Source organism: Nyctereutes procyonoides, unplaced genomic scaffold, assembly GCF_905146905.1.
Source record: "Nyctereutes procyonoides isolate TBG_1078 unplaced genomic scaffold, NYPRO_anot_genome, whole genome shotgun sequence".
In the NCBI taxonomy this organism is placed as follows: domain Eukaryota; kingdom Metazoa; phylum Chordata; class Mammalia; order Carnivora; family Canidae; genus Nyctereutes; species Nyctereutes procyonoides.
In genome coordinates, this window is record NW_026575155.1 from 3,710,847 (window position 1) to 3,731,952 (window position 21,106).

General features: G+C 36.8%; 1 protein-coding gene across 7 annotated transcripts in view; it reads right to left on the reverse strand.

The window, feature by feature from the left end:
* GRIK1 (glutamate ionotropic receptor kainate type subunit 1) overlaps positions 1-21,106 on the reverse strand; it is a 358,854-nt gene that overhangs the window by 128,882 nt on the left and 208,866 nt on the right. For 6 of the 7 annotated variants that reach the window (XM_055313531.1, XM_055313528.1, XM_055313529.1 and 3 more), the window contains exons 2-3: positions 4,493-4,660; positions 871-1,128 (exon numbers count right to left, since the gene is read on the reverse strand). In XM_055313531.1, the coding sequence (XP_055169506.1) occupies positions 871-1,128; positions 4,493-4,660 (426 nt within the window). The remainder of the gene's footprint in view (positions 1-870; positions 1,129-4,492; positions 4,661-21,106) is intronic. The other variant, XM_055313533.1, reaches the window with a different exon arrangement.

Below are 21,106 nucleotides of genomic sequence, written 5' to 3' on the forward strand. Positions count from 1 at the left end.
CAGATAAAGTATGTAAAGAATGGTGGACTCTTCATCTAAGCTGGCGTGAGGTATAGGGAGTTCAGGGAAACTGGTGCTGGGGTTAATGGAGATGAAGAGGGCAAGATGGTGAACAGTTTTAAATTAGAAGGACTTGACAAAGGAGAGTCACTGGCATGGGGATTTAACTGGATAAAAGGGAGCCTAAGCTCCAACAAACTTCAAAATGTGACCAGAAGGCAGAAAGGAAAGGTGCCAGCAAAAGAAACTTGAAAGGGGGGCAGATTAGAGAAATTGCCTAGTGAGATGGAGGCTCTAAGCACCACAGTTCTGTTCTGCATCCTAAAATAAGCAGTGGAACAATGCAAACTTTATTAACAGTTGGATATGAAAGGTTTTTAGTCCTTTTCCTATGAAATGGTCAGTTTCATTGATATAACCACCTACTACATTCTTCTTTGTTAACCTACTTTAGAAACTTTTCTAACATGTAACATTTACTTAGTTACTTATCAAGTTGGAAGCATATTTGATAGTCCTTTTCCAACTTTCTCTGCATTATTTGAGGAATGGAGTCATGATCACAGTCTTAATAAAGTTGTAGAGATGAAATCACATCTTTTATATCCTATTGGATTACAACCTAAATCAATAAGGTGATATCTCTTTTAAAACATCCTCCTAACTATGATGACAGAAGGATCATCAGCAAGGATCCGAAGAAATTGGGCACGATGACACATGGCCTTCCTAAATTAGAATACTCCAATTAGCTTCATATAGAGGAGCATTCTCATGCACCCCACCTGAGGAGTTAATGCCTTTCGAACACTTGGATTCGCTTTGTTCAGACCCAACATGGCCAGGTGAGGTCTCATGCAAATCCCATACCTGTGCTGTCCTCATACACCAACGTCACTGTTTTCCAGTTGTAGTAGAGGACTAGATCCAGGACCGCCCTGCTGATAGCTGCATAATCTGGATACAGGTTGATGTAAAACAAGTCTTTGTTGTCCACCGATGGGTGTTTCCAGCGGGTCTGTATGTGTGGAACTTCGAGAGCATTGCAAATCGACTGCACAGCACTGACAGAGGAACTGTGCGAAGGGCCAAAGAGAGCAGCCACACCAAGAGCCAGCTGGTCACAGGCTAGTGGTCACAGACAAGGAGGTGTGGAGAGGGAGGGCAGGGAGGGGGGGAGAGAAGGAGAGAGCTGTGAATTTCATCTTTCCTTTTATGATTTTTTAATTTTCATTGTTGGAAATTCTCCTCCACTCTCCAACTGTATGTTGGGAAAAATATGCTTAATCAACTTCCAATATCCCCGAGATATTAAATATTGAGAGACTTGAATGTGGCACTGATTAGCAACACATTACAGGGCCAACTCTTTGCAATCAAAAATGAGTGGCTGGTCTCACACCATTGTTTTTAACCAGATGGGGTCTAAATCCCCTGCTTGGTGTGGCGTAACCCAGGGGTGTTCAGAGCTGCTCTACAAGACATTTGCCAAGTGAATTTCATGTGAATGAAGTTCTGTCCTATGGCAGGGTGGCAAGGAGAATATTAATGTGGTCTAAGAATTCAGAGGATTCTCTGGGTGGCTGCAAAGTACTTTAGTTCCCATCTTTCCAAAACTCAGAAAGGAATTCCAGGCTATTGAAAAACTGCTAAAGAATAGTAAGTGGTACTGGTACCTAATTAATTATAGAACAATAGCATAGGATAACTTAAAGAGATCTTAGAAGCCATTTGGTCCAACCCACTAATACCATAGACGACGGAGTGAGTCAGGGTTACTGGCTCTGGTACCAGAGCCCAGGGACCCAGCTCAAGGTGAGGCCTCTCCCTACCTCAACATCAGCCGACATGTAGCTTAAGAAAATCAAGTCAATATGTACTTAAAAATTAATTCATAACATTTATTTTTGTCAGTATAAGATTTTATACAGTCATTGAGATAATTTGGAATATTTAAAAGTGTAAGGGAGAGAAAAAAAGGCCCTGTAATTTCATCATCTTGGAAAAATACCTATTCATATTTTGACATTCCAGTTTATAAGAAAATAAGTCATTTATATAGATACAGTATGATGCATCACTTTCTTCGTTTAATACTGAATTTAATACTAAAAGCACACCTTCCCCCCAAGTCCCCTTACAAAGTCTTCAAAAGTATTTATTTTTCATGTCTGTAGAATAGCCTATTCCATGGATAGGTCATCATTTATTTAACTATTTCTGATGCTTTTGAACATTTAAGCTGCCCCTAATTTTTGTTATTACAATTAGTATTATACTACTAATCTTAGTTCTTATATTTTTCTCTGAATTTTACGTTACTTTCTTAGAATAGATTTCAGCTATAATTTAATGGAATGATATTTTTGTGTTACTCAATACATATTAAGCAAATTTCCTTCCAGAAAGACTGGGACCAATTATCTTCTATAACCATGTAAAATAGCGTCTATTCATTTCATGCTTATATAAATTTATGCTGGCATTATTACATAAGTTTGAAAGCATTTCAAATTTATATTTGAATACCAATTTAAAAGAATTTGGAACTGCCAAGAGATAATAATTAAATATTTGGATTAAGTAAGAGCAAAATTTATAAGTAGTAAAAACTATATAGATATAATTTGTCAAAATTATCTGACTTGATTTAGAGAGAAAAAATAATAAAGTTTTGAAAGCCATATTATAAATATCTATGTAACTGCAAATGTTGATAGTCATTCACAAGGAAAACTTTCTGAGACTGCTCTTTGGTACCAAATTTCTACTTGAGATATGAAGACATAATTTTCTGCATTAAGTGCAGTAAGTGTAAATTGCCATTGTCTTCAGAAGCTTATTTTCTGGGTATGTTTTCACTGGTAGGACAAAATGAGAGCATGAGAGTATATGAATTGTTGTTTTGTCTAACATGGGCAATGGATTGAGATTCCCGCTAATTTGTAGCTCTGGGATGCTAATATGACTTGACAGAAAATCAATTTTTTGAATTCTGTTTGCTGGAAAATTACCAGTTTTAAGAAGCATTGGGGGTGTTTAATGTACAAGTATGACAGGTACTCGAGACCACAAAAAAAACTTTCACTTCTATGTGGGTTGAAGTATCGTTGTTAAATATGTTTGCCTTTCTAAGATATTTGCTCAGCAATGTTTGTGTGTGTGTGATGGAGAGACAGGACAGAGAGAGAAAGAGAGACAGAGACGTAGACACAGAGAAAGACAAAGATAGAAAGAGATGAGAGACAGAGAGAGGCAGAGAAAGAGATCTCACCCATAGAAATAATTCACGTAAAGATGATTTTGAAGTGCTATATAAGTACACGTTTTTATTATTTGTTCATAGACAACTCTGACTTATGTAGTATCTGCAACTCCATCCAGCTTTAAAAAGAAAACGTACTTAACACTATAGTCATACCATAGATTAAAGGAAAAAAAAAAGAATCATTATACTATATGCTTTTCATCTGAACCCTTAGGAAAACAACTTTAACCTTTTGTTTATAAAGTACGCTAAGAATCCTGCAGAAGAGTGTGTAAGGACACACATCTGATGGTCCTGAGTTAATTCTATGTGGAAACAACCAGTATTAGTTACTTGACAATTGACATAAAAATGGTGTTCATTACATTCCATTTATTTGTGTGTGTTTAATGGGCAAAACATTCCTCTATGAGGGAAAGAGCCCCCACCCCCAACACACTTGAGGGTGTGGGGCAGCCTTGGTTTCCATACAAACACCTGCATGGAGTCTCAACACCTGCCTGGTTAGAGGCTGAGTTTCAGGTGTATTGAATGTGGCTGTTCTTCAGAGTTGTCTTAGAAGTGTTCAGGGGATGTCTAAGCAAGCTTCGCAATCCCAATGGCTCTTTCATTGCAGAAACTTTGAAACCTGGCCTATATCTAAATTGGATTATTTTGTAGGACCTTGTCTTCTACTCAGAAGAGAAAGAGAATCAGAAAAAAAAATGCAGAGATTGTTTCATTGGTTTACTTTTTATATTTCTATGATTTTGTGGAAAAGAGTTAAAAAAAAAAGCTTAGGAGATGCTACGTAAACCCAGTGGTTTACAACCTGTTAAAATTCAGGATGTGAGTTATGCGTGTTGTGGGCATTTCCACATGCTCGGTGCATATGACCTTCCACAAAGTTTTATTTGACTGCACTGTACAATTTCATGGTGGTATCTCAGCCTCAGGAAGGAAAAACAGATCAAGCCTGACATTTTCCATTCACAGCTGAACCGGTTAATCATAGAGTAGAGGGCACTGAAGGGTGAGCTAATCAGAATGGCCCAGAAAACATAGCTAGGCAACATCCATTAGGATGGTTCAGATTGCACTGGACAGTGACATCGAGGACCAAGATTTCCTGCAACCCATTTACACAAAAATGTCCACTCTGAAAAAGGGCAGGTAGCAAAAAAAGGTGACTTGTAGGGCAGACACATCACCCAAAAAAGCTTTTAAAAATGTGAAAATAGTTACCTCTCCGCGAGGCTTCAAAACTATCAAAAAGGTTAATTCTCTGGATGTCGTAGGTTAACGTAGTGTTAGGCATCAGGGTTCGATTTCTGTTAATGCTGGTGACTGCGAACTTGAATGCTAATTCTTCAACATTAACGGGTTCATTCTCCACAGTTTCAAAAATGCCTCCTGCAATAGCAAAAGGGATGCATTAGCCACATCATTGTGCCATATTTTAAGATGAATATAAGAGATTCAAACAAAAGCGCCCCCCCCCCAATAAATGGAGTGATGGTCAGAACAGATCCAAAACCCAATGTTAAAATGTATCAGCGCTTGTTGCCTGTGCATAGACTGGTCTTTATTTGTATGCCTAAAATTTTAAAGCCAAAGTTGGACTGTATGTTACCTCTCAGATGCCCAATGTATTCCAAATATTTAGTATCATGTCAAATAAAACTGACAACGTGGTGGAGGGTGATTTCCTGCAGTTGGGACATGAATCACACTGTGGTTGACCTCAACATAATTTGAGCTGTATCTGGCAGGACCATCCTTCCTCAGAATGAAGCTCTTTCGATTCAAAAGCAGACCTTTTCGACTCCAGAGAAATCAGTCAGAAAGTTGAGTGGGGTCAAAATGAGACACACATACACTTAAATTTTTCAAAATGAAAACATTTCTTCTTTTCTTATGGCCCAGAATTCTGGGGTCATATTCTAGTACCTTCCAAAGTGCACGGGCAGATTTAAAGAACGGTTGTTAGTTTTGTTTTGAGAAACTGTTTGGTCTGGCCTCAAAGCCATCCTGCATCTTATCTCCAGAGCTCCAGAGAAATGTGTTGCTCCCCTAAGAGAGAATATGCACTAAACCTTTGGTATCTCAAATGGGAAGATCTCCAAGCAAGCGGCAGTACAAAATACCAGTGCTCAAAGCCTCATCGGAGAATTCAGCTCTTACTTTGCTTGTATATGCCAGATTGATTTGCAAGTTCTCTCTACACTCAAAAAAAAAAAAAAAAAAAAAAAAAGAAGAAGAAGAAAGAAAAATAAAAAAACTGCAAATCCCAAATAAATGGCACAGGCACCTGTATGATGTATGTGTATTTTTAGAAAAGAACTCCAATTAGCAAACTCTAATTCAAGGAATGACTTTGATTCTATTTTGAAAGATGGTAAACAAATACACATCTATAATTTTTATTAATTATAAAATTATTATTACTTTGCAATTTCTTGCTCAACTGGTTTTCTCTATTAAATAATCAATTACAATGTCAGGTTACAAAAGCTGAGCAAGTTTGTGCAAGATTACTGTGGCTTTCTTTGGAAATGTTTCTGGCTTTTGAACTGACTATAGGAGATATTCACGCAGAGATCATTTCCCTGTTCTCGGAGAGACCAGGGTTGAACACTGTGTGAACATGGTAGGAGACCATGTTAACTTTTACCTGCAGATTCTTAATGGACATTTATTCTGAAATGCATGTTAGGAAAAGGTTTGCTTGTAAGTGACTTTATTTGTTTGCTTTTTCTCAGACAGGGGTAACCAGCTCCTTTGGGGGTAGACTTGTAATTTCCCTCAGAACTGTTAAGTGGATGCTTTAGAGTGAGGTGGTAAGCTCGGATAATAGAAGATAGACGTCAAGCTGACCCATAATTAGAATAGCCCAGACTTAGATTCAGAGATTCTTTGGTGTTAGGGCTTCCACCATAATTATTAGCATTAAAAAAAATTTTGTTTGTCTCCTCAAGCACTGGGAGAGAACTCTTAGGAAGAGAGAATGTGTCTTATTCAGAATCACCATTCTTATGGAGATCATAGTCAGTGAAGATGCTCAGCCTACAACTATTTAGGAGAAAATCAGTCATTACTCAAATGTAAGCACCTCTCAAATGCATAGGCAGTCTGGTAGGAGGGAATACACATCAGAATGGGAATCAGAAATTCTGAACTTTGGACCTTGGCCCATCTTGTTCCTCTTTAAGAATTTTAAATATTGAGAAGAAAGTTACTATGGAATAGCTCTTTGGTAATATTTTACTTAAGCCTTATAACATTCCATGTAGGAGGTTCTGTTTTTATATCTGAAAAGGTGAACTGAGAGATCGTACACTTTGCCTAGCTTATTCAAAGTCCCCAATCCTTGTTAGTGACAAACTCAGGTGTTTGATTCTCCAATCTATACATAGATTTTTAAAACACCTATTATATTATACTAACATTATCATGTAGTATATATGTTAAAAATATTATTGTAAGGAATTAGCTCACATGATTATTTATTACATAGAGAACTATATATAACTGATTTATATATGTGTATTTTCACTTTATCAAATTATTTCTGATGTCCTTCATCTCTAAGTGTGGGTTAGTAATGCTTCCTTGCTTACCTTAGAGGATTTTGTTGTAAAGGAAATGTTATGAGAGAAGGATGGTGCCCTGAAAACTCAATCATCCCCCAGAAATGAGTTAGTATTATCACACATGGATAAAGAGGAATTAGCACTTTCCTGCTCACCTCCAAATTGTTCCTTTGATATATAGTTGTCTTTTATTTACATAAAGCTGAATGTTCCTGAGTTTACGAGAATGATATGTGTTTTTATTATGTGTGTATGTAGTGGTAGGTGTCGTTTTGGGGCAATTTTCTTTCTTTCTGGCATCAAACAAGCATTATAAATGTTGTAGTTAGTTCAACACCCCATCACACTCTCCTTTTTTCCCTTAGGAAGGGCTGCTGCTGAATACCAAGAACCTGCAGCAAAGTGAGGCATATAGAGGACTGAGAAAGTACCAGGAAAGTGAAATCTGATAGAGACAGGACAGTTATTGATGGGAGCCATTCCAGTTCATCCTAAGGGAACAGTCTCATAAGTATTAGTCACTTCCTCTCTCCTCCTCATAGCTTCAGATTTGACAACACTGAATTGCTGAGTCTTTGATACAAGTAGAGGAAAGCATGCGTGACTTTTTTAAACCTGTGGGTGTGGGCTTATCAATGAGACATTTCAAGTCTTTGAGGCTCTCCATGTGGTCAACTTCTAGCTTCAGTCATTTGTATTCTTGGGTCCCCTGATTTCAAGAGGAGGAATTCCTACCAGGTTCCTCCTTCTGTTCCTCTTTCTTTTCTGTTGTTCCCCTCCCTTTCCCTCACCCCCTTGCCTTTTTCTTCTAAGCTTAATGCCTCTCTCTTTCTCTCTCTCACTCTTCCATAGAAGAAGACAAGATAGAAGAGAAGACAGCCGCTTACAAGCCAGGATACAGGTGCTCACCAGACACCAACTTTGCCAATCCTTGACTTAGATTTCCTAGCCTCCAGAACTATGTGAAATAAGTGTCTGTTGTTTAAGCCATCAGGTCTGTGAGACTCCTATTAGCAGCCCAAGCTAAGATCTTCTTTTTCCTCTTCTTCTTTTTTACCACAAGGACTTTGAAATTGGAATGGACAATTTCAATGGAAATCATATCTATGCATGTAAAATTCTCTTCCAACAGGATTCTAAATTTATGTTACAATGGTTTAAGGTAAGCAGAGAAAAACTCACTTGAGATTTTAATACAGAATTAGGTATCAGAGTTCCATCACCACAAGTGTGTTTCTGTCTCTAGATTCTTGCACCAACAAGTTCACATCAAGACAGAAAATTTCATTTTATGACCACATAGACATAGATGGAAATCAGACATGGCTACATCGTGCAAAGGTAACATGTTGCCTTCAATAAGGGATAGTAGTGAGTATGCAGGGGGTGGGGGAGGAGAAAAAATGAGAACTTCTGGTTTGCATCACATAATTCATCTAGACTTCCAAGACAATTTTGTCATAATCACAAACCCACCTACTGTTGGGTCAAAAACATGATCGTTATAGGCAGAAGGCAGTACTTAGTCAAGGTTAAGATTGAATGCTGGGTTGTTTGCAAGGATGGTTAAGGTAAACACAAAGAAATGGTTTCCAAACTTTTCCTTAACTTATTCCATTTGTACACAATCATAATGTCAAGGGGCAGAGTCCAGAAATAGTCTGTATTTGAAAAGGACTCAGCTTGGCTCTAGGTCCCATTGATTGATTGATTGATTGATTGATTTTTTCAGGTTCCAAGAATACTTTCTAACCTGCTTCTTAATGTGCTTTCAAGTCGCCACCTTTATCCAAAGACCTTTCCCTCACTTTATGCTGACAACATTTTAATTCAGTTCAACTAGCATTTATTTATTTGGCATGACTCTGGAGTATGTATGTGTTTTTCTTGACAAAAGCTGTGTTTAACCTTGACAAAAGAGAACTGGGCAGTCACTAGCTTTCCATAAAAGAGGGAGGTATCACAATCAAAGTCGGTGTGAGTATAACATGGTAGAAATTGAGGCCCTGTTACAGCCACATAATGTAAAGAAAAGCAGTTCTACTATTGCCTGCTGTTTCCACCCCTGCTCCCTCTATGTAGAGCCTGTGCTGGATGATGGGTGGGAAATATGAGATATACCCCCTTCTTCCCAAAAGGAATTTAAGAAAAACAAAACTCCATTGTGCCAGGAATCCATCTCGTTTGGTGATGAAAAAGAAGAAAACCATGAAAAAATAGCATTGAGTATCATTCCTGTAAACGGAATACTCTGTTCTGACTTGACTTTGTAGTGGTGAATGTATTCCAACAATATATTTACAATAATACCATTCAGAAATGTAATAAAACTATATCTTTACATATATTTAGATGTATTTTTTTTGTTTTACTTCAACTGATTGTGTATATCTATGACTTTACCGAAGAGCTCATGCGTTCATTTATTAATTCATTCATTCATTCACTCATTTAACTATTTATTTATAAAATGCCTGCTTCCTATGAGCCAGACACTGTACTTGGCACTGGGGATGCAACAGTAAACAGAATAGACAGAAAGCTAACTTTTGGAGCTTACATGCTAGAAGGGGAGCTGATCATGAACAGGAAGAAGGGTGTTGGCATGTTAGGGTAGGAGGCCAAGAGAGATTTCATGAAGAGAGCAACTTTGAAGTAAGAACCTGCAGGGAGTGAGGAAACTGCTTTGAAGATATTGAGAGAGGAGCATTCCAGTCAGAAGGGACAAATGTTCTAAGGTGGGAACTGCCTGGTGTTAATTTGTGGACGTGAATGAAGTGGTGACTGGTCTGGACTGGTAGAAAATGAGCTTAGGGTAGTGATGGGGGTGGATTGGAGCATATCATAGAGGACCTTATAGGCCATAATAGGACCCTGGATTTTATTCTGAGTGACATGGGCAATCACTGGAGGGTTTCCAGTAGAGTAGGGAAATGGCATATTTCAAGAGGATCACCCTATGTGACACCAAGACATATAAGAAGAAATATATATTGGTCTTCATGCTCTTTTTTGGTGCAGAGCTCCTAATGTGCTTGGAATTTCCTGCTGGACTGTTTGCAAGGATACCTAAGGTAAACCCAAAGTAGTGATTTCTAAACTTTTCCATCAAAGTTGTCTTTCATCATGTTGATGAGGCGATTTGGGGGTCCCACCTAAGGATGGGGGCTGGTTGTCCAGAGAAGCAACCATGTGATCACAGAGTTGAAAACTCCCAGTTCTACCCTCTGACCACCAAGATGGGGAGAGAAGCTAGAGGTGGAACTAATTGCTAGTGGCCAATGAGTGAATCAATCATGCTTATGTAATGAAGCATCCATAAAAGTCCAGGGGGGGTGGAGTTCAAAGAGGTTCCAGGTTAGTGAAAATATCCACAAACGGGGAGGCTGACATACCTCAACTCCATGGGAACAGAAGCTCCTGTGCTTGGTACCCTCCTAAACCTTGCCCTATGTTTCTTTTCATCTGGTTGTTCATCTGTATCCTTTAATAAACTGACAAATATAAGTAAGTGTTTCCTTGAGTTCTGTGAGCTGCTCTAACAAATAAACCCAAGAAGGAGGAAGTCCTGGAAACCTCTGATTTGCAACTGAATCAGACAGTAGTGGTGGGTAACCTGGGGACCTACTAGTTATTGGTATCTGAAGCGGCAGGACAGTCTCATGGGATTGAGGTCTTATCCTGTGAAATCTAACACTATCTCCAGGTAGGTAGTCTCAAAATTGAGATAAACTGTAGGACACCCAACAGATGTCACAGAGAATTGCTTGGTGTGGGAAAACTCCCACCCATTTGGTGACCAGTAATGTCAGAAGAGTTGTGAATATGGTAGTCGTGTGAGAGCAAAAAAGACACACATGGCACTGGGTTCTTAAAATTCACCCAGTTTTCTGTACCATGAATGGACTGAAGAGGGAGAGGAGCATGAGAGAAGGCAGAGATTTGCTACCAAAGCCTCTACAGTATAAGGTAACTATAACCATAGGCACTTGTGATAATCCGGGTAACTGATGATGATAGTTTGGTATAGATTAGTAGTGTTGGGATATGGCAAAAAGTGGCCAAATTAAAAAAAAAAATTGAAGACAGAGCTGGCAGGATTTACTGATCAATTGTAAGTGAAGAAGAAGAGAGTCAAGGGTGACATCAAGCTTTTGGTCTGAAATTGACATTCACTGAGATGAATAAGCAGGTGGTGCTTGATTTGGAGCATGACTACTGTGTGCTGCTTGTTACAAATCCAAGTGGAGATGTCAACTAGGAAGCCACCTTTACTGGTCTGCATTTTGTAGGAGAGGTCTGGTTTAGAGATAGAAATTTGGGAATCAACACTGAAGGTTATGCTTAGGTAGTATTTAAAGCCATAAGACTGGATTGACATCATCTAAGAGCAAGAGTAGATGGAGAATGGCAGAAATTGGAATGGTACAGTCAGAAACCAAGGACTGTCTGGAACCACCACAGATGGAGGAGGCAAGGAACTCAATCTTTCCTGGAGCCTTCAGGGGAAGCTGGACCCTGTTAACAACTTGATTTTGGACTTCTGGGCTAGAGAACCATGAGAGAGTAGATTTCTTTTTCTTTCTTTCTTTCTTTCTTTCTTTCTTTCTTTCTTTCTTTCTTTCTTTCTTCTTTCTTTCTTTCTTTCTTTCTTTCTTTTCTTTTTTTAGAATAGATTTCTATTGTTTTAAGGCACACACTTTGTTGTCATTTGTTACAGCAGCCCTAGGAAACCAAAACGGTATCACAACTACCTCAAGAAAATCTCAGTAGTGAATGCTCTTAATTACTATTTTTTCCCCTCTGTAAAATGTTATTTTATTTAATATTTCAATTAACAGTCTTTAGCTCTCTGATGTGATTTTGCAAATAAAGCAACAAACTACTACACAACACATTGAGTTTCTTTGTTTATTCTGTTTTTCTGTCTTAGCCTTAATATGACAGGGCCAACATTTATTATTACACAAATCCTAATAAACCTCGCTTCCTGCCTTAACTAGCTGTTGTGTGCCCACTGCGACAAAGTGTGAGGTCATACAGGAAAAAAGGGTAAAACTATTAGCTGGCAATCAAGAAATGGAAAGCTTCAGTAGTGTCGACTCCTGTTTTGCATTCCTGTGGAATAATAACCATTCCAGAAGCTATCAACAGAAAACAAGATGGCAATTTGATCTATTTGTTTGCTGATGGCTGCTCCTTAAATATACAGTATTATATTGCCTCTCTTTATTGCCACATCCATAATTCTAGTTTATTACATCATAAGCAATTTACTTTAAGCCTATATTTACTGCACCTTTAATTTCAAGGCTACCCATTTAAATTCTAAGATTCCCTTAGATAATACTCTCTTCCCCACTCAGCTCACCTCTTCTTGTTTTACTTTTGGAGACTGATTTAGCCTTGGTAAAGATTTCATGCAAGGTGAATTTGGATGGGAAGCAGATGTTCTTTGACCTAGTGGAGAATGAATGGACAAGAGGTACCCAAATTTTTACCTTTCACGACGTTCTGATTAAGGACAAAGGTGGGGTAAGGACAGCCTCAGTGGTCTGGGTGTTGGACAAACTTTATACATGTTTCTTCAGATATTGGTGTCCTTTGAAGAGGAGGGATGGGGTTTGATGTCACCCCCAATTCAATAATTATATCCAAACTCTTTGTGATGTCTCAGCGAGAGCTACATAAATTCAGTAGGAATGACATTTAAGGAGGAAGAAAATATGTCTTAGAGTAAGGAATCCCTGAGATGCCTCAGATGGTAGCAGTCAGGGAAAGGTCAGTTAAGGGAAAGATTATGGGTTATGGGCAGCTTAGCACATGCTGCCAGTAGTTTTTCTTAATAAGTTGGAGTTGCACATCAAAAAAGAAAAATAATATATCCAAAGCCAAAAGTACTCTATTCTAATGATAGTCAATATTCAATTTAATTCAGTTCATCAAATATTTTTGGCCATCTATTAATATCTATGATTATTCTGGCAGCAGTGGAGGATACAAAGATGGAAGCATGTGGTTCATGCCATCAGCAGAGCTTCCAGTCAAAAGGTGAGAAGTTACAGAAAAGGAAACTATGTACAGTGGTCAATTATTTCATAACAGAATAAGAAACCCACTCTGTTCCCTCCAACATGAAGTCTTTTCTGATTCTTCAGGCCCCAGAGGTGAACTCTTCCTTCTCTTCAGATAACATAATCTAGTGCATAACTGGGGGATTCATTCTGGTGTAAAATTATCGTTAAGTCAGGAGCCTAACTGTTCTTTGAGGGTAGAGATGACGTTTATTAACTCTTGCCTTCTGACAGGACTAAATGTCTTGATTTGGGGCATGTCCAATTCATTTGGACATGAATTCAATGTCCCCCTAAAATGACCATTCAGTTGGGTTGAGTCTCTTCCTTGTGCCTTTACACCCTGCCTGATGAAGTAGGATGCTCTGCCAAGACAGAGAGGCTTATGAGAGCATTGAGGAGAAAGAGGAGGTTCTTGAGGCTTGTAGAGACTGCCTGACTTCCCTCTTTCTGCCCTGTTGGCAGTGATTGATCCCTTTGTCTTGACAATTGTGGTGCTTGGTCCCCAAGCTCTTTCTAAATGCTGACTCTTTCTTAAAGGCTCACTTTCCTCAGGCTGCCAGCACCTTAAAGCCTTGGAGGAATCTCCTATTCAACTGCAGATTTCAGGCAGGAACCAGAAATATTGCGAAAAGAGTCATGCCAAAGTTACTTTTATGAAATTCTGTGACTGCTCTCATGTCTTTGAGAGTGGTTAGATTTTAAGCTTGTAACACCTCATTTAAATGGCACATATTCATACTAAACATCATTTTCTACTTATTGAATGAATGGAATAGGCCAAGTTCACAACTTATAGTCCTAAGGAAGCCATATAATACACTTCATCACAACTGTCTAGTTTTCTTCCCCCCATTTCTATTTCTCAAGCTGAAATCTCTCCTTCCTGAAAAAGGAAATATTGCTACTAAAGATGAGAACTGTTGTCTGAAGCCAGAACAAATGGAAGTTCACTGCTCTGACAGAGCAGTGTTTACCAGTGTGTGTGTGCACAGAAGTCACCCATGAGATGCTACACCCAAAAGGAAGTTCAGTGGTCAAGTATGATTAGGAAACATTGCTTAGGATCATTTCTTTTTGGAAATCCACACTGCACAATAACAAATGAATCTCTCAGAAATACTACAATAAAAAAGCAATCTGACTCTGGTTAGTCCATGGTTTCTCATTCATTCAATGATAGGACAGTTTTCCTTATAACTGGGGTATGCAGTAGAATTTCTATCCTGAGAAACACACATTTTGAAAAATTTGATCCAGTGACCTGCTTTCTCTGGGACTGACAAAAATAATTTGCAGTCTTAAATATTGTTTTGATGCTCATCATAAGGAAAAGTTGGACACCAGATTCTTGATCAGAAAAAAAACCCTTCTGATTATGACACTGTTTTTTGAAAAATCAGTATTAGATTTATAACATCGATTTCTACTTCCTTTTCTCCATTTAAAAAAATAATATAAGCATAAAGATGGTCTGTATTTCATGAAAAAGTAATCTTTTTTTACTTATTTATTTTTATTTTTATTTTTTTTTAATTTTATAAATTAATTTTTATTGGTGTTCAATTTACCAACATACAGAATAACACCCAGTGCTCATCCAGTCAAGTGTACCCTTCAGTGCCCGTCACCCATTCACCCCCACCCCCCGCCCTCCTCCCCCTCCACCACCCCTAGTTCATTTCCCAGAGTTAGAAGTCTTTATGTTCTGTCTCCCTTTCTGATATTTCCCACACATTTCTTCTCCCTTCCCTTATATTCCCTTTCACTATTATTCATATTCCCCAAATGAATGAGAACATACTTATTTATTTTTAAAGATTTATTTATTTATTAGAGAGAGAAAGCACATGTGAGGGGGAAGGGGCAGAGGGAGATAAAATCAAACAGATTCCCACTTGAATGCAGAGCCCACTCTGGCCTTGCTCCCAGGACTTTGAGATCATGACCTGTCAAAATCAAGAATCAAATGCTCAACGACTGAGCCATCCAGGTGCCCTAAGAAAAATCATCTTTTAATCAATCATTTCAAAGATATGTTGTGGATGGAATGAAAGTCCTTGACATTTAATGTAATCATTTTATTTATTTTATTATTTTTAATGTACATATTTTATTTTATTTTATTTTATTTTAAGATTTTATTTATTTACTCATGTGACACACACACAGAGAGAGAGAGGCAGAGACATAGGCAGAGGGAGAAGCAGGCTTTTTATGGGAAGCCTGATGTGGGATTTGATCCCGGGATCCAGGGATCATGCCCTGAGCCAAAGGCAAGATGCTCAACCACTGAACTACCCAGGTGTCCCAATGTAAATATTTTAAATGCAAAGTCCTTTGCTACATTTCTTTCTTTCTTATTATTTTCTATTAGTTTTTTAACCTCTGTGTATATTTATCTCAAGAATGTAGACAATTTTTTGTTTACCGACTTAAAAATTGTACAAAATGGTGAATGAAGCAACAATAGTGCTTAAGAATATCACAAAAAGTTAAGGGGTCTGATTTAAATGCTCACATGTTTTCTATGACCCCTTTCCTTTAAAAAGTCTCAAATTGAGATTCTGTATTTACTATTGTTCAAGTAGGCTAGTCCAGAAGGTATTTGAGTGGAGAATACCCTCTTAGATTTGCTCATAGTCACATTCTAAGGTCCAACACTATAAAATAAACAGTTTGCATTGACATAGTGAGTAAAGCTCTATGAAGGTACTTCTCAGAGAAAATCTTTTTGTGAAACATCTGGGTCCCAGTTGGAGAGAGATAAACTTGACTATGACATGTTTCCAGGAAAGCTACAAGTTGGTTTAAAAAATAAGGCACAGTTAAATGTTATGTCACAGAGGGATCTGTGTATTGAATGCCACTAGTAGGAACTTTGGAAAGCATGCATCAAAAGTATTAGGCTCTGGAAATTTTCTCTGGAAATTCTCTTTGTTACTTATTTACCTATATTTTAAAATACGCTGTACTCTGTGAACTCTCATAATGGATACCACTGCCTGCTATGCAAATAAACATTGTTTTTTTTCTAAATAATTTTGTTTTAAAAACATATTAATTGGGCAAAAAGTCGAAAGAAAGGGAAACACAGTGAAATATAATCACTCCAATGTAAAACAATTATTATTAATACTTTGGTGATTTTTCCTCCATTCTATTCCTATGTATATCTGAATTCTCTTTGAAAAAATTAAGATGATACTATCTTATTATCCCCTGGCATTTTCACATGACACTATACCATAGGCATCTCCCCCTGAAAACAAGTCTTATTTTTAATGGTTGTGTAATATTTCATTGGCTATATCGTAGCTTACTTAATCAACTTTTTTTTTTTTTTTAGTAAGTTGTTACTGACTCTTCACCATTATAAATCCTATTATGATTGACGTTTGGTGCTTCTGTGATTTTGCCAGGAGAAACAAAAATACTTTGAAATGTATATATTAGGTCTTAAGTTATAAACCATGTAAACTTTTGTTTAGTGATGCTAAACCGCCATGCCATGCAGAAGAGAAAGCTGACTTGTAAAGTACTTTGTATCCACTGTGTAGAAATTTCCAACTGAACTGCCACTTCCCAAAAATCTGTATGGTTTTATTTTATTTGTTTTATTTATTTAAATTTTTAAATATATTTTTTAAAAAGTTTATTTATTCACGAAAGACAATCTGTATAAGTTTTATTTATTTATTCATGAAAGACAATCTGTATGGTTTTAAATTTAGTTTGTAACAGAAAGTATTTATTATTGCTTTAATATGCATGTCTTTGAATATGGCTGAATTTAATTTTTAAAACTTATTTACTACCTATTTGTAGGTCTGTAATTTTAAATAACTTGTTCCTGTCCTGTGCCCTTTTTATATTTTGAGACATAATTGTTTTTGTTATTGATGTAAGTTACTCTCTTAGTCATAAGGATTTAAGGCCTTTGACATTTTTATTGCAAATATTATTATTTATTTATTATTCAGCTTTTAATGCTGATTAGATTTTTTAGGCAGAGAAATGTTTAAATTTTTATAATGTCAAGTATATTGATTTTTTTCTCCTTGAAACATGTAGCAGTTACTAATATTTGTGGTTCTTTCCCTCTGAATGTTATGAAGAAATTATAAGCCTAACTTGGGGCTGGATGGGGCTAGGTGACTAGTTCCGGCCATTGAATTGTGAGCAAAAGTTACCCATGTCACTTCCTGGACAGAGGGCTTAAATGCCACCAGGACAACTTTCAGAGCCTTTTTTCGTTTCCCTCTCAGTGACTCGGACAATATAGGTAATAGTCGCTCCCGTGGCCTGGGACCCAGAGGGATGACTTGAGAGCAGAGCCTATAACAAGCTCACTATGGCCATTAGCAAGAAAGCCCCTTTGATTAGGGGTTTTGATTATTTAAAGCTTCTGTTCTGTTCGGAGGAAGTCATTTGTTACAGTAACAGAATCTAGCCCAGTGGAACTGTTGGAAAATTTATGATTAGAAGTTTCTCCTCTATCCACCAAATTGATAAATATTCACATACATAATTACTCTTAGGATTTCAAAGAAGATTTTTACTTTTTTATAATTAGTTATTTCATTCTTTTGAAATTTATTCTAGCGTGTACTATTAGGGGAAAGCTAATATAATTATGCTATATATATATAATTACCTAGTGATATATATAATTACCTACTGATGTGTTTTACCACCTTTGTCACATACTGAGTTAGTACATAATTTAGGTTCCTGACTATTCTGTTATGTTGACCTTTCTGCCTATGTACACTCCAGCATTATACTGTGTGAATACTAGTTTTAATGCTTTCAGGACAAATGGACACGCCTTCTTAAATTACTTATATATCTCTTGTATAAATATCTCTTATATAAGATTTTCTTAAAAATTTTTGCCTATTTATTTATTGAAATTCTTTTGAGAATATCATTAAATCGACAAATTATTTTTTGGAAATATAAAAATGTCTTTCCAAGAACATGGGCATTTATATAAAGATATTTACATATATTAGTTTTATTTTATAGTTTTCAGAAACAGGTTACACATTAATATATTTTCCTATGTATTTTAGAGGGTTTTATTCAACAGTTGAGTTTGATCTTTTATGATATGTATTTTTGGTTATTTAGTGATTATGTATTATTCCCCAACCTCACTGCGGAATAATTAACAGGTGTAATTGTAATTGATTGTATTTTTCTGTGTGTATCTACATCTACTAGCCTTCCTGGACTATAATTAAATACTTAATTTTATGTTTTTTTGTTGAGTTTTCTCATAATGTGTTCATCTCTAAATATCCATCATCCCTGTTTTACTTTGCATTGGCCATACTTGAATTAAAGGCATAAGCCATGATATAATTATATCAGTGTTCTTTTGAGCTTACCAGTTTTTAAAATATGAGCCTGCATGTCAAGTATATTGATTTTCATACTATTTTGTCAGGCAAAATCATGAAAAATATCTAGTGTAAGGCAGCAGTAACCCCTCTCTTAGGATAATGCCAAGAAATCAATTTGTTAGCCCTTTTTGAAAAATTGAAGAATATTACTGGTGTGACATTTGTGTATCTCTTCTTACACTTAAATTTTACTTTCTTTCATTTTAACTGTTGAAAATTTATAAGTGTATCTGTATTTTTTATTTATTAAAGCATTTGGTTTTGCATATTTATATCTTCACACAGCTTTGGCTGTATTTCACACATTTTAAAAGACGTTTTTGCATTTTTGTTATTTTATAGATTTTTTTAAAGTAATGCATTTTTTCTTCATTGATTTAAAAATTAGTCATTTTTTTAATTTTAATTTTTTTAATTTCAAAATTTGAAGTTTCTTTATTTTTTCTAATTTAAAAGAAAGTAGCTTAATTGCATTATTAAAAATTTAGAATATACAGAAAAGGAGAAAAAACTATAATTTAAATCTCCACCACTCAGAGTAACAATATCAAAATTTAGTTGTATTTTCTTTTAATGTTTTTTTTTGTGTATGTGTAGTATGTGGATCTATAGTAGAACCATATTGCATATAAAATGTATTTTGTGCTTTTTCTCTTAGTGTTATTTAATAGCTATTAAATATAATTTTAGTGATGCATAATGTTCCATCTCAAAAACAAAAGTTTATTTAGAAAGCTCTATTGTTAGGCATCTTTATTTCCAATTCTTTACTATCAAAGATAAATGTTTCAGTAAGTATATCCTTGTGGAAAAAATATTTCCTCCTAGGCAGCCCTGGTGGCACAGAGGTTTATAGTGCCGCCTGCAGTCCGGGGTGTGATCCTGGAGACCCGGGATCGAGTCCCACATCGGACTCCCTGCATGATGCCTGCTTCTCCCTTTGCCTGTATCTCTGCCTCTCTCTGTGTGTCTCTATGAATAAGTAAATAAAATCTTAAAAAATAATAATAATATTTCCTCCCGGGATCCCTGGGTGGCGCAGCGGTTTGGCGCCTGCCTTTGGTCCAGGGCGCGATCCTGGAGACCCAGGATCGAGTCCCACGTCGGGCTCCCGGTGCATGGAGCCTGCTTCTCCCTCTGCCTGTGTCTCTGCCTCTCTCTCTCTCTCTCTGTGACTATCATAAATAAATAAAAATTAGGGATCCCTGGTGGCGCAGCGGTTTAGCGCCTGCCTTTGACCCAGGGCGCGATCCTGGAGACCCGGATCGAATCCCACGTCGGGCTCCCGTGCATGGAGCCTGCTTCTTCCTCTGCCTGTGTCTCTGCCTCTCTCTCTCTCTGTGTGTGTGACTATCATAAATAAATAAAAATTAAAAAAAAATAATATTTCCTCCTTTATATATTTCTTCAATTCTTTTATATGAAATTCATGGTTTAGTAATATGTTAATTTTAAAGATTTTGATGTATATTACCCAATCATCCACAAGAAAGATTGCATCAATTTACATGCCTACCATGAGTACATAAAAGTGCACATTTCTCTGAATTTTTAGGCATTGTAAATAAAAAGAAATCAATTCCCTAGGCAAAACCTTTGCAATTGATGGTTATTTACATTCACATTTCATTGACTATTAATGAAGCTGAACATTTTCTTGAAATGTCCTGTTGTATTTCATTGTATTTGTTCCTTTGCCCATTCTTATCCTTGCCCATTTTTAAATTTATTTTTATTTTATTTATTTTTATTTTTATTTTTTTAATTTTTTTTATTGGCGTTCAATTTGCCAACATATAGCATAACACCCAGTGCTCATCCCATCAAGTGCCCCCCTCAGTGCTCATCACCCAGTCACCTCACCCCCCGCCCACCTCCCTTTCCACCATCCTTGCCCATTTTGAATAGGGTATCTATATTTCTCTTTTGCATTTATGCATTAAGGAAGGAAATTATCTTCCCATAATTCTTTCTGATACTTTTTCTAGTTTGCTATGCCTTTAATTTTATTTAACATTTTTTCTAATTATGAAAGTTTTGCTATGCCTTTAATTTTATTTGGCTTCTTTTTCTGATTATGAAAGTTTTATATTTTTATGTAATTCAACCTATCTTTTTATGGTGAAAATAGTTACTCTTTCTCTTCTTTTTGGAAACTGCTTCCCACTCGTGCTTCTGTACCATTCTTGTGATGAGGCAGGAGTGGCCATGTTAGTTATGCTATGGTGACAGCTGATAGCAACAGATGCTATTGTTTCTCTTGTTGGACTTTTGTCACAGGAACAAGAGAAAGTGAGTCTATCTCTTTTCAGGTGTCCAAACCATAACACTGAAAGTTTGAAGCTGTTCTCACACCGCCTTTCACCGTGTTGATTAGAGAAATGGGGGAAAAGAATGAAAGAGATGCAGAGGGAAGAGCAGAGATAGAAAAAAAAACTTTACAGGGTGAAGCTCTCTGCTTCTAGTTGTTTCTAAGGTCCAGCCGGAGTCTTGCTCTTGCACTCAATATATGTATAAAAAATTCCCCTCTTCAGCTTAAATTAATTTAAGCTGAATTTAAAAACTGGGTTTTTGTTAAATGCAGCTGGTATTTTTTAAAGATTTTATTTATTCATGAAAGACACAGAGAGAGGCAAAGACTTAGGCAGGAGGAGGAGCAGGCGTCCCATGGGAAGCTTGATGTAGGACTCGATTGCAGGACCCCAGGATCACACCCTGAGCCAAAGGCAGATGCTCATCCACTGAGCCACCCAGGTTTCCCTGCAGCTGATATTCTAACTG